General features: G+C 50.3%; 1 protein-coding gene across 1 annotated transcript; it reads right to left on the bottom strand.

The window, feature by feature from the left end:
- Positions 1-2,460: 2,460 nt before the first annotated feature.
- On the bottom strand, positions 2,461-4,354 carry gnly (granulysin). Its single transcript, XM_018731322.1, has 5 exons — positions 4,299-4,354; positions 4,032-4,090; positions 3,612-3,737; positions 3,358-3,521; positions 2,461-2,765 (listed from the first exon to the last, which is right to left on the bottom strand). Exons 1-5 carry the CDS (start codon positions 4,345-4,347, stop codon positions 2,702-2,704), a joined length of 462 nt encoding a protein of 153 aa, XP_018586838.1. The 5' UTR covers positions 4,348-4,354; the 3' UTR covers positions 2,461-2,701.
- Between the last annotated feature and the right edge of the window lie 9,002 nt (positions 4,355-13,356).

The following is a 13,356-nucleotide window of genomic DNA, read 5'->3' as shown; positions in this document are numbered from 1 at the left end:
ACATGAAAGACTGGTGTTGGACTACCTGAAGGACATCACTGGACCCTTGCTGGACCCCCTGCAGTTTGCTTACCGAGCAAACAGGTCTGTGGATGATGCAGTCAACATGGGACTGCACTACATCCTGCAACATCTGGACAAACCAGGGACTTATGCGAGAATCCTGTTCGTGGACTTCAGCTCAGCCTTCAACACCATCATCCCGCACCTCCTCCTGTCCAAATTAACCCAACTCTCTGTGCCCACCTCCATCTGTCGGTGGATCACCAACTTTCTGACAGACAGGCAGCAGATAGTGAGGCTGGGAAGATTCTCATCCAATACTCGCACAACCAGTACTGGCGCCCCCCAGGGATGTGTGCTCTCCCCACTGCTCTTCTCCCTGTACACCAACGACTGCACCGCGAAAGACCCCTCTGTCAAACTCCTGAAGTTTGCAGACGACACCACACTCGTCGGCCTCATCCGGGATGGTGACGAGTCTGCTTACAGACAGGAGGTCCAAGAGCTGGCTGCCTGGTACAGTCATAACAACCTGGAACTGAACACGCTCAAAACAGTGGAGATGATCGTAGACTTCAGGAGAAACACCTCAGCATTATCCCCACTCACCATCATGAACAGCACTGTGGCAACAGTGGAGTCATTCAGGTTCCTGGGCACCACCATCTCACAGGACCTGAAGTGGGAGCCCCACATAGACTCCATTGTGAAGAAGGCCCAGCAGAGGTTGTACTTCCTTCGTCAGTTGAGGAAGTTCAACCTGCCACAGGAGGTACTGATGCAATTCTACTCCGCAGTCATCGAGTCCGTCCTCTGCACCTCTATAACTGTCTGGTTCGGCTCAGCTACGAAGTCAGACATCAGAAGACTGCAGCGGATAGTTCGGACTGCTGGAAGAATCATCGGCACATCCCCCCCAGCTCTCCAAAAGCTGTACTCGTCCAGAGTCAGTAAAAGGGCTAGCAAAATCATTGTAGACCCCTCGCATCCAGGCCACTTCCTCTTCGAACCTTTGCCATCTGGCCGGCGCTACAGAGCACCGAGCACCAGGAGAGGCAGGCACAAGAAAAGTTTCTTTCCTCAGGCCATCTACCTCATGAACAGCTAAATCCCCCCTAGAGAGTAAACCAGTGCAATACACAACGCTATTTATATTTATAATTATATCTATTTATCACATCATATGTCTTACTCACATTCCCTTGCATTTGTATCTAGTGACTATTTTTGTATATTGTGTACTTTATATTTTTTATATATTTTTTATCCTTTATTCACATATTCAATCTTCTCATCTGCGTCTTGTCACTGTCATTCTGTCTGTGCTGTGGAAGTTTCTGTCACCAAGACAAATTCCTTGCATGTGTGAACATACTTGGCAATAAAGCTCGTTCTGATTCTGATTCTGAATATTTTCTCAGACACATAGTACCCTGCCCTCCCCCAGTAGTTTCCATGTGCTTACCACCAATCCCTTACTGAATGTGATTATGATGTAGGTAACAAAATATGGCTTTGAAGGAACTGAGACACTCATTTGAGGGAGCCATTTGCCCTTTTGTTTTTTAACTGTCCATAGGAACCTGGAATATTTCCAGAAGGCCCAATGCCTTAATCCTCAACAGGCACAATAGTCCATTTTTTATAAGGTTACTTTTGATAATGTACCACCCTGGTTAAAAAAAAGGAAAACCAGATGGTCTCTCTGGGCTACAAGAGGCACCCCGAGATTATTCATTGTCTTACCTCCCATTTGTTTTGTAGCCCTTTTCCGATAGGCAACACTGGATGACATCAAAACCTGGCAGACAGCAGAGCCAGGACCAAGTGGTCAAGCCCAGAAAAATGGTTGTGTCCTGTCATCTTTGGACTCACAACTTTTGGATTGGATTCATGACTCATAGAGTTACATGACATTTATATTTATTCATTTCGCCACTGTAATTCTTGGATTCCCTGTTGTGGATCGCGTCCCGGTGCCTTTCTCGTGTTTCCACTTAGGCCAGAGGGTGCCGACCTTCGCTAGTAGTTACATCAGCTTGTTGCTCTACACCGGGCCATCGGCAGTGGGTTTTCATCCGAGTAACTGTCATCTAACAGTATTTGACTCTTTCATTATCGGAAGTGATGAAGAGATTAAATATAATAATTAATTACATCACATGAATGCTGCTGTGTAAAAACTTGAGTCATGTGCTGATCCTGACCTTTTGAACACCGTGTTTGTTAGGAGGTGCAGGGATCCAAGACCATCCCGGAATGTTGAATATTAAATGAAACCCTTAAACAATGATGGTAAAATGGTAAAAACAATGACATCTTTCAATGTGCTGTGTTAGTGCGGTGTGTCAAAACAAAGGATTAACAATGATTTAATAATACAGAGATTAACAATGACGTAAAGAAAGAAGTTGTAGTAGTTTAAAAAAAAGAAAGAGATTCAGAGTTGTCTGCAAAAGTAGTTTTATTGTTGGTCTTTTCTTTGAACTACATTTTCAATAGAGCATCTTTAATACGCGAGCAGCCCTGCCACGACTCCTCAGCCATACCAGTGCCGTCTGACTCAAAAATGACGTTATCAAGTATTTGTTCAACTATTATCGCTTTCATCTGGTATTTTACGTGAAAATCGAGCGGGAATTGAAATGCTTTTGTGAAACACACGGGCTGGTGCTGTTGAAGAGCAAGGGACTGTGCTCTACAAAATCTTCTTGAGCCACATGGACACCATAGCATCAAGCGCAATGTCCTCCACAGTGGGCCTTTTAAACAGAACAAAGCGGGATGCTGGTTAATACCTTCAGTTTTCTGTTTCTTTCACTCTGCTTTTTATGATGATAAAGTTAAATTATTAATTAGTTACTCGTTAATTAATTAATGACAGTCACATTTTTTTCGCTGTTAAATAGTCTACAGTGTTTTTTGGCAAGAAGAGTGTCTTATTGGTACCGAGTGCCAAACAGGAACATAATCATATTCAAAGTTATTGACCATGTGGTTTTCGTAACTATCAAGGTATGATATTTCAGCGAAAATTCCCTCATTTGTATCCTAATTCGCAGGTTTCTCCCGGACTTGTGTACATTACGTATCATATTTCATCACCACTTGGTTATTGTTTTTATCGCCCTTTACTGCTCTAATACCTTTTTGAATAAGGTAGTTGCCCTGAATTACTCCACTAAAATATGTACTGGCCCCGTACAAAAATGTCAAACACAATGTGCTGTTTTTGGCAAGTGTGAGCTGAGCAATGATTTTTAAGCTATAATCATCATCATCATCATCATCATCATCATCATCACCATCACCATACTTGTGTGGTGTGTCTCATTGTGAAGAAAAGGCTCTTACTTGCTGCTGCAGGCTCGGACTTTGACGCAGATGGTCTTTGCGTCGTCGGTGGTGGACAGCTCTTCCACCAGAATGTCAATGGTCTTTGTCACAAATTTCTTACACAAGGACTTCAGAAATCCGATTTTGTCGCACACCCTGTGGAGTTTGTCTCTGACTTCATTCTGGTGGGAAAAATAAAACATCAGGCTCCAGGCAAATATCCATAATGCATCCATATGCTTAAAACACGGTGTAAAAAGGAGGTCGTGTACCTGTTTCTCTGAGTTGTCCCTGGGGAGAGATTTCTTCACCTTGTTCACGATCCACTTGCAGGCCCAGCAGACGCCGGGAAGTTGTCCGTCAACTTTTTCTTCAAAGCGCCACAGATCTTTACCCGTCTGCGTGGAGGAAGGATGGACACACCTGTCACTCGGTGGGGTTTGCATTCGTATCACTTCCCCAACTAGTTAACGCCCTAGTTCAGCTCCCTCAAATGTTGCTTCTCAGTTCATCTGTGGAAAAACTGTCCGTGTCTCCGATGAGTCGGTGATGACCGACACAACACAATCCCGGTTTCGCAATGTCGAACTTCATCAGGTCGCAGTGACAGTTTATGCAAACAGGATCACCGGCACTTCGTGTCTTTTCCGAGTCCGAACGGAGCATCACGATGCGGCGTGCGGGAGCCTCACCTCATTGCCGCCGGACTCCTGGAGGTCCAGCTCACGGAACTCGAGGTGAAACGCCATGGCTGCGGACACAGCGCGAGTCGCGTGTGTGAAACCTCTTACGGAGAACACGTGAAAGGCATTTTTGTCTAATGCGAGCGACGTGAAATTACACGGCAAGTCTAAGTTACGAAAGGTTTCAGACATCACCGGATTTACGGAAATGTTAAGTGCAGCTCAGCAAACTCTACTGTTCGCTCCAATATCTATAATAACCACAGACATGTTTACCTGATGTGGCCAGAAAACCAAGGAGGATGCAGATGCGAACGGAGGTCATCGTCACGTCTCTCTCAAACCAAGCAAAGTGCTTCTGCTTCCAAAGCAGCTCTTTTATAGGGGTCTGAGGACCCTGTGGCTTTTCTGTGCGGTAGCGTTTCAGACCGCACCACCGTGCTGCAGCGAACACTGCCTGCGAGCGCAACCACGCCGCTCAGAATGTTGCAAAAAGTAAAGTAATACACGGCCGAGTCTAACGCTTCGTGCGACCGAACCGGCGGGTTGCGGGTTCGAGGAGCACGTGTGCGTCTGTTCGGCAGGAGTTGCCTCGATTCGGGAAAAAAAGCAGCAGCGGAAAATGTATGAATATGGAAACTGCGAAGCGGTGAGAGAAACTCCTGTCCCGGCTCACTTTCCTGACATCGCTGTGAAAGTTGACACACAAGAAGAGTCAAGACAGGCTGAGTGCTGCTGTATGCGCTGCTGTTTCACCCACCAGCCCAGTCTTCATGCGTCACTGGCCTTTATACACACATCACATGCCACCAGTTTCGGTTTTTTTTCCACACAGCAGTGTTTCTGTTGAAAGGCAAGGCAAGGGAAGGGAAGGGAAGGGAAGGGAAGGGAAGGGATAGCACGGTGCCACAGAGAATAGGGCTGCTGCCTCGTGGTGCCTGGGTGGTGCAACAGAACGTGGGTTCCATCTCTACTCCGTCCGTGTGGAGTTTGCACGTTCTCCTTGTGCGCTCGTTCGTTTCTTCCCACAGTTGATGTAGGTTGACTCTAAATTACCCCTTGTGTGTGTGGCTACCCTGCAACGAACTGCTATCCCATGCAGGGTGTACCACCCTCAGCCTCGGGCTCAGCGCTTTCAGGATAGGCTCCTCTTCACCATGACCCTGTTCAGGACAAGCACTTAGTGATGCTGGATGGATCGATGGGAAAGGTAATACAGGTCTTTTAAAATCTAGAACATTTCATTAGTGTCGGAGGTGTGGTGGTGCAGCAGGTTTGACCGGCTCCTGCTTTCCGCGGGGTCTGGGGTTCGAGTCCCGCTTGGGTTGCTTTGTATCAGACTGGCATCCTGGGTGTGTCTCCTCCCCCTCTGGCCTTGTGCCCTGTGTTGCCAGGTTAGGCTCTGGCTTGCTGTGACCCCCCCCTGCTTGGCACAAGTGGCTTCGGACTCTGTGTGTGTATTTCATTAGCAGGGTACTGCAGAATTTCTCTATTTTTTTGAGTCACAATTATCTTCTCACTTTAAAGAGATCAAAGCCATGTTCTCTTGCACTGGGGGTCAATAGACACTTTCAGAATTGTAACGTTGTATTATTATTCTATCTTATTGTACCATTATTGTATCTTTCTAATACTATCAATTGTATCATAGTATCATCACTGTATCTCAACATATTAAAAACACTTTTTCAGTTATTTGCAAAGTGTACGTTTTATATGATGAACCTCATTAGATTCAATTTCATTTTTCTCTTTCAGTTAGATTTTCTTCTCATGCGAGGCACAACCTTCACCACATTTTATCATGAAATGTACAAAAATGGAAGGGTGTGGTGGTGCAGAAGGTTTGGCCGTGTCCTGCTCTCTGGTGGGTCTTGGGGTTCGAGTCCCGCTTGGGGTGCCTTGCAATGGACTGGCGTCCTGTCCTGGGTGTGTCCCCTCCCCTCAGTCCTACGCCCTGTGTTGCCGGGTTCAGCTCTGGTTCGCTGCGACCCTGCTCGGGACAAGCGGTTTTAGAAAGTGTGGGTGTGTATAAATGCGAAGAATGTGTGAGAGTCAAGATGCAGACCATGTGAGAAATGACAGGAAATGTGTGAGGTCCCATTACTGTGGGACTGGAAAGGAGGCATCACCCCCTTTGGGGGGAGAACCTGAGCTTGACACTCTGACTGTTAATCTTGTATTTGTTCATTTGTCTGACGGCTTTCTCCAAGGCAGCTTTGAAAGCAGCAGATGATGTTATGTTTGCATTCTGAGTTTCCTAAAGTGAGTCAATCATTTATGCAGCTGGGTGATTTTTACTGGAGCAGGATTACGAAAACAACCTCATTCAAGAGTCCTGCAGCTGGAGGTGGGATTTAAACCTGCAACCTCTGGGTCTAAAGGCAGCAGATCTAGCTCCTGCTCTACCAGCTGCCCCCGGTTTGGCATCACTGCCTTGATCAAGGGCTGTACAGCAGGAGTTCGAACTGGACGGATGGACGCTGCGACTGCAAGGCATCTGCTCTGACCGCTGCTCCACCCACTGATGGTTAGATATTTTTTCTCATAAAGGACTTGTCGCTGTGGCTGCAGATATTTCCGATGAGACCGCACGGCCGCTCTACCCCCCCGCGGCGTGTTCTGTCACACTGCGCTTCCTTTTCCTTCATCAAAGTCTCTCTGCTCATCTTGTATCGCTCCAACCCCAAGGTGTGTGATGGTTCAATTCAATTCAGTTCAATTCAATCCAACGTATTTCTATGGAGCGGGGGGCACGGTGGCGCAGTGGGTTGGACCGGGTCCTGCTCTCCGGTTGGTCTGGGGTTCGAATCCCGTTTGGGGTGCCTTGCGACGGACTGGCGTCCCGTCCTGGGTGTGTCCCCTCCCCCTCCGGCCTTACGCCCTGTGTTGCTGGGTTAGGCTCTGGTTCCCCGCGACCCTGTATGGGACAAGCGGTTCAGAAACTGTGTGTGTGTGTGTGTGTGTGTGTGTGTGTGTGTGTGTGTGTGTGTATTTCTATGGAGCTCTTCTCACACTCTGACACAGAGCGCTGAACAAAGGTGTAAGACAAAGAAACGAATAAGACTGTTGACCGTATACGAAATGACTACATTATCCATGCAGTTTTTAAAGCTGTAGGTGTGTCTACTGGACACGGAGGAAAGGAACGAAAAACTGCCAACTGAGACTCAAGGGAGGAAAGAACCTCTGGGGTCCAGGGGCCAGCGGCTGCTACGTCTCGTCCATCGCGGCAGGTCGGCATCCGGGGGCGTAGCCACGCGGTGACCGCGGGTGGCCGGCGCCATCCCCGACCAAAGCTCGGCCACCCCTCCGGCCACCCCTGTTGTGCAAAGCACTCCGACCACGCTGACAGGTGACTTTCTTCGCCGCTCGAACTTATACGATGCGCTTGTGTGCGGCACTATTAGGCTGGAGCGCTGCGAACCGCCGCACGGCCCAAACCTGCGTGTAGGAGAGAGGAATAGAGCGGGAAATTTAATTCCGGAAGCGTTACTGCAGCCAAGGCCAGCGCAAGTGAGCAACGCAAGGATACGGTGATCAGGAGAGTAAAATCGGTGTTATTTACCTACATTTCACGACCATTTTGTGAAAGTTCGTTAAAGTTGAGCTACTGCGGTGTTTCATCGTGACAAACAAATGTTAGCTTAAGGTTAGCTAATTTTTAAAAATAATCTTACCACATGAACGTTACCACATCATACGCTTACATTGAGTCTGTCGCTGTTTTTTCTAAGTAGCTCTTCAATTTAATTATAGTAAAAGTGTTTCTTGATAGGTGTGTTTGTCTAAACTGTAGTGCAAAAGGAAAGCAGGGGAAGCGGAAGATCAGGAAGATGAAGATGCTTTCCTTTTTTTCAATTTTTAACAAACTGAGGACTAGTAGCAGTAAAACTGAAGAAGACAAAGAAGCAGGGAAATGAATGCTGCTAAGAGAGACAAGGTGGAAGCAGAGATACAGTCGGAGAGGGAGCTTGTGGAGAAGCTCTACAGCCATCAGACCAGAATCAGAGATGAGCAGATACACTCATGCAGTCAGTCAGTCGTTGCCCACCAGCTATGTAGGTTACGTACGTTGTATGTGCAAACATAAAAAATAATCTCCAATACCCACTTTGCATCATTAGCATCTACATATACAAATAATGTAGAATAAGGATCGTATTAAATGACATTTCTAAATAGTGTCACTGTAATTTCTTGTATACATTTGCAATAAATAAATTCTGCGGAATTTATACAATTTGCTTTTGGTGCAGCGTGTCACAGTCAGTTGTGATTTTGTTTTTTTTGGGCACCCCAATGAAATCACTGCGTCTTACTTGGCCACCCCTGAAAAGAAGTTCTGGCTACGCCCCTGTTCGCATCGCACGCTCTTGCTGCGCGAAAGTTGCCGAAATGAACGCGTTTGCGCTCGGGTCACCGCGCCGATGATCTCCATCCCCTGCCGGCTTTCACGCGCGCTCAACTTCGCTGTTTCTGCTCGGCTCCACAACTTCACCTCTAACAGCATTTTATTCTCGGGCTCTTACACGATGGAGATGATTCCAGATGGCAACGCATATTGATGAAAGATGATTAGAAATTAGATGTGAATCTTACGTCTACCGAGGCCCACGTTGTCATTCCGAGGAGCCTCGGATGTGTGGAAAACGTGGAAGCAAATGAATTTGAATGAAACGAGCAAATTGCGTCCATGCAGAACACACATACAACTGGATAACAGACTGAGGGATGTGCGAGCTGGCAGGCGCTGCAGCTGTGCCACGGGGAAGTGGGGTAGAGATGATCTTGATGGACAGTTTCTGCCCCATCGCCAGTGCAGGTCAGCGAGGACCAGCTGCTCAAGGCTGAAAGGACAGTCCAGCATCAGCATGTCAGGCAGCCGGTCTGCAGAGATGGAGCTGATGGGTGGCGCCTTGCTTGCGGACGCATCGGTCGTGCTCCGGTTCTCCTCTGGTTCGGCCTCAGCCCCGGTTTATTTGGCTCGGCTTCTATGAAATGAAAAGCATCGGCGGCCGCGCACCTCTGTCCCGCCCGCGCGGGCACCACATCCGTAGCTCTCAAAGACAACGGAAGAAAGGGAACGACAGCCGTTTGGCGTCATTGTTCACGCTAAGGAAGTTTGACAAAGAGCCGAATCCTCGGCAAACAAGACCGAAACTCGCTCTGCGTGTGCGTTTGTGCTCGAAAAGTGTATCTTAAGTCATCTAGGGGACAGGCAGCGCACGGATAGGAAGCGCTCGGAGTGGATCGGAAGACGTCGCGTCGAGCTGTTCGCGCGCGTTGCGCCGAGTGATGATGCCGAAGCCGAAGCTACTTTGAGACTCTTCCACGTGGACCGTCGCTCTCGGCCTCAGAGTAGCTTCGGTTTCGGCATCGAAGCTGGAAGGACGGTCCGGCACCGACACGTCTTCCTGCTGAAGAATTTAGAATTTACCGGGGCGTGTGTGAGACTGCCCCGTGAGGGACGGGTGCCCGGTCCAGGGTGGGACCTTACGAACTTGTGGCCTACGCTTCGGGGACAGGCTCCGGCCCACGGCGACCCTGACTCGGACAAGCGTCAGTGACGGCGGGTGCGTGAGCTGCGAATGAGTTAAACGATACAGGGAGCTGAGAATTTACTTTGCACGTAAAGCGATGACCGAACGGAGACCTGCGGGGCAAACCTTTCACAAACATGCTGACCCGCGTTAACCCACAGTAACCGACGGGGCATCATCATCCCACCATCACCACCATCGCTACCATCGCCTTAGTCGCACTGTTTTGACAGCATCGCAGTTTTTACTTCCCTTCTGTGTTTTCACCGCTTCCTCTCAATTTACTCGTGAAAATTATTATTCCCTTTTCAAATCTGTCCCCAGGACTGGCGGCCGCAGACACGCACCTCCTCCTACGCGCACGTGCGCACCGTGAGCCTCCTGCTTCTTGTCGCTCTGCTCCCTCTACCGTCCTGCTTTCCGGCCCCTGTTCACCGGAGCTCGGCAGATTTCACCGTGTTTCACCGCGAGCGCCTTGTTCCTGGTGTACGCCAGGTGCGGTTCACCTGGACAGGTAAGACCTGCTCCCTCTTCTCTCACGTTGCGGTAGGAGCCCTCAGCAGCTCCGCTCTGCTCAGCATGTTCTCCTGTCTCTTCCAGGTCAGTCTGAGACCGCAAAAGCGTACCTGATCGAGACGGCTTGGGAGTGGCAGCGTTTGCCCAGGTGAGCCACCTACCTGTGCCACCGGTGGCCTTTAAAGGACACTGAAAATATGTGTCAAGCTGAGTCGACACTCAAACCCCTCGTGTTTTTACACCCCAGCAATGTTTCTTCTCAGGCCGCGAAGGTCACGAAGTTGCCTCAGAGACGAGGGCCTAGAGCCCCGTTGCCATGGCAACCTCTGAACGCACAAAATTTTATTGACTCGGCGCTGGCGGGCTCGGCGAGTGGTTGCGATGCTAGACGAGCTGTGGCGTGACAAAGATTTCCTGTGGCTGCGTTACTCACCGGGAACTCGGGCTCGGCCGAGCACACGAGGGTAAGATAAATAAGCGGCTGTTTTCGCTTGCTGTCCTATCGCTTTTGGGGTTTTTTTTGTAACTCGGCATTAGTCATCGCACTGCTTTTCAACGATAACATCGACGCCATTCATTTGTTCTTCATATTTTCTCTGCACAAGAGTTTTGTTGCACTTTTTCCACACCGGACTTTGTCGCCACGGTCCGCACCCAGCACTCGCTCACATCACGAGTGATCGCAACGAAAGTACAGCGCAGCCGTTGGAAGGGTTGCTTTGCACTCGGGTTCGAATCCCCCCTCCTGCTCTAACGGCAGCTGATGAAGACACTTACCGTGCTCCTTTACCTTCCTCGGACGAAAGGCGGATGCATGAATTATTTTTATTACCTCTATTATTAGTATAAATGCTACCTTCCCTTGCCTTTCTGATCGGCTCCCATGTAAAAACACGGTCGAGTTACATGATGGGTCGCATGTGATCGGGGGCAACGGTCAGGAGGGGCCCAGCTGTTTTACGCTTGAGAAACCCGTTTATTCAGGAGGGAATAAAGTAACCACTGCTCCAAGAATATTCAGATAGCGGAGATTTCCAGTCTCAGTCCTGAGCACAACCTTCATTCTCTTGGCTCGTTTTGCCGCTGACGTTGAGCCACTCGCTGATGACGTCATTACTGCCAGCAGAGGGCGCCATAATCACACCGAACAGGATTTTTCTGGCAACTCCGGGAATGATCAGGCCTCCTGTCCACGTGGAATAACGAGGAGTGGACAGACAGGGCGGATGAGGTCAAGGGCGCAGGATTTCCCACGAACACCTTGGAAGGTAGAGATCCGTGCTTCGCCGGCTCTTATTTTTACTCACCGCAGCATCTTTCAGCAGAACCCGAGACCATGAAGAGCTTGGCGTGACCGTGGTGAAATAGGAAAAATACATTACCGCGGAATGCACACAAGCATGTCCAGCGCCTTGTGGGAGAAGGTGACGCCCCAGAGCCTTGTGGGAAATGGAGCTACCCGCTCCTCCTCAGAGCTGTGGTTCCCTCCTGCATCTCCTGAATTAACATTAATTTTCAGACAGGAAACGTGGTGCTGAATCTGAAATGTGGAGCTGCAGCTGCCTTCCGGAAGGAAGCCGCGTTGCCCGTCTCCATGGAGACCGTCCCAGGTCTGGATTCCACGGCTGCTGAAAGTGTGATTCATTAACATCAGCGCCCGGCCCGTTGTGAGATTCACGTCCCTCTGTTCAGCCTCTATTAGGTGTTATATAATATTCAATAACGAAACCTTCCGGCTGCATCCGAGTTCTTTTCCTTTACGAATTTCGGAAAGAGTCTCTGCAACCGATCGTCTAAGATGCGACCGCAGAAGCTCGGGAATGGAACCCACGGCCACCCGGAGAGGAAATGCGCGCGTTAATGGCCACGTTGCAAAATGCTGCTTTCCGGACAGCTGAGCTGAAGTCGGCGGCTCTCGGACCGCAGGGGTTCGTCCGCTGCTCACCCGACTCATCCAAGTGCAAGAACGTCACACCTTCTCCGTGGCGTCGCCAGGCTGGGGTCACCGGGCGTCTCGCACGCAGTTCGACTCCTCCTCCTTCCGTGCGGGTTTTTAACAGGCCACCGTTTCGCTATTAAGCTGAAAGAATAAAATTCCTGCCGCGAACGTGACCCCGAGGACCCGCACGCCGAGGGCTCCGCGTCGCGTCGAGAAACGCGGGACCGTTCGTCCTTGCTGATCCGTCTATTAACTTCTGCCATTCTGGGATCTTTGGACCCTCCCTGTGCTCTGCTCGCTCCCTCTGCTCGTTACCATGTTAATGAGGTGACCTTTCCTGGTAATTGCAGAGGCGCGACGCTGAATATGAGCCCAGGGGGAGGCCCCGCCCACCTGCTGGGTCCTACGTCTTTTGTGCGGAACCTCCTTGCCTTCCGCAACCGGGCTTTGGTGAATTTATTACTAGTATTATGCGGTTGGATCGTGGGTAACAGTTTTACCCTCATTTACCCAGCCATACGTGTTTTACTACGCCACAAGAGCAGTTTGGCGCTTCCGTGCAACAGAAGGGCCGCGTCTTTTCGGTGCGGCTTCACGTCCGCCGACGTCGTGGTATCCGAACCCCGTTCCTCCGACAGATGCGTCCACCACCCCCCGCGGACGTTGCCCCCCGGGGTCCGAGGGCAGCCGGTGCAGCACGAATACAGTAGGCGAACGCTAGTCGGCGACTCCGAAGGACGGCGTTTGTCACCGGATGTCTCCACCGGACACACTGGGGCTGTTAGGAAAGCGACCGAAGGGCCACGTGGGCCTGTCGTATAACCGTCCGCTGTTCACCTTCAATCTGTTCTTTCCTCGCCCCTCCCTCAGTGTCAGTGGCATCGTTTTTTCTCTTTTATCCGTCCCTTCCAGCTGGTCCAAGCTGACAAAATGAGAGAGCTGGTTTTGTGTAGCGTTCAAAGGCCCATGCCCACGCGCACACGCACACGCACGCACGCACACACGCACACGCACACACACACACACACGCTGACACCGCGCACAGTGCCTCCATAGTGCCATCGTGTTTGTGGAGTATAAATGCACATGAGTGGGGCTAGCCTTAGCGATTAGCGGCGGCCTGGGGTGGAACGGGCTGGACGACTCTGCTCCGTGGCCCCCGGGGAAAGTGTCCAGCTGGCGCGACCACCGCCCTCGCACCGACTGCTCTCCCCACGCATTAGCGACCTCGTTCCGATGAGCCTTCTCCGCAGAGGGCCGCGACATCAGTAGCGGACGGCGCGTTCCCGTCCCCGATGCCGGTGGCTCGGCGACGCTGCTGGAGGATTCCACCGAG

Source organism: Scleropages formosus, chromosome 15, assembly GCF_900964775.1.
Source record: "Scleropages formosus chromosome 15, fSclFor1.1, whole genome shotgun sequence".
In the NCBI taxonomy this organism is placed as follows: Eukaryota; Metazoa; Chordata; class Actinopteri; order Osteoglossiformes; family Osteoglossidae; genus Scleropages; species Scleropages formosus.
This window is presented reverse-complemented; position numbering and strand designations above follow the sequence as displayed.

Bases quoted from the DNA above. Each gene is read 5' to 3' on its own strand.
- gnly (XM_018731322.1), bottom strand. From the start codon at position 4,347: ATGACCTCCGTTCGCATCTGCATCCTCCTTGGTTTTCTGGCCACATCA. The intron at 4,091-4,298 runs GTAAACATGTCT...CTGTGTCCGCAG, and splicing joins TGGTTTTCTGGCCACATCAG to CCATGGCGTTTCACCTCGAG. The intron at 2,766-3,357 runs GTAAGAGCCTTT...TCTGTTTAAAAG, and splicing joins GTCCGAGCCTGCAGCAGCAA to GCCCACTGTGGAGGACATTG.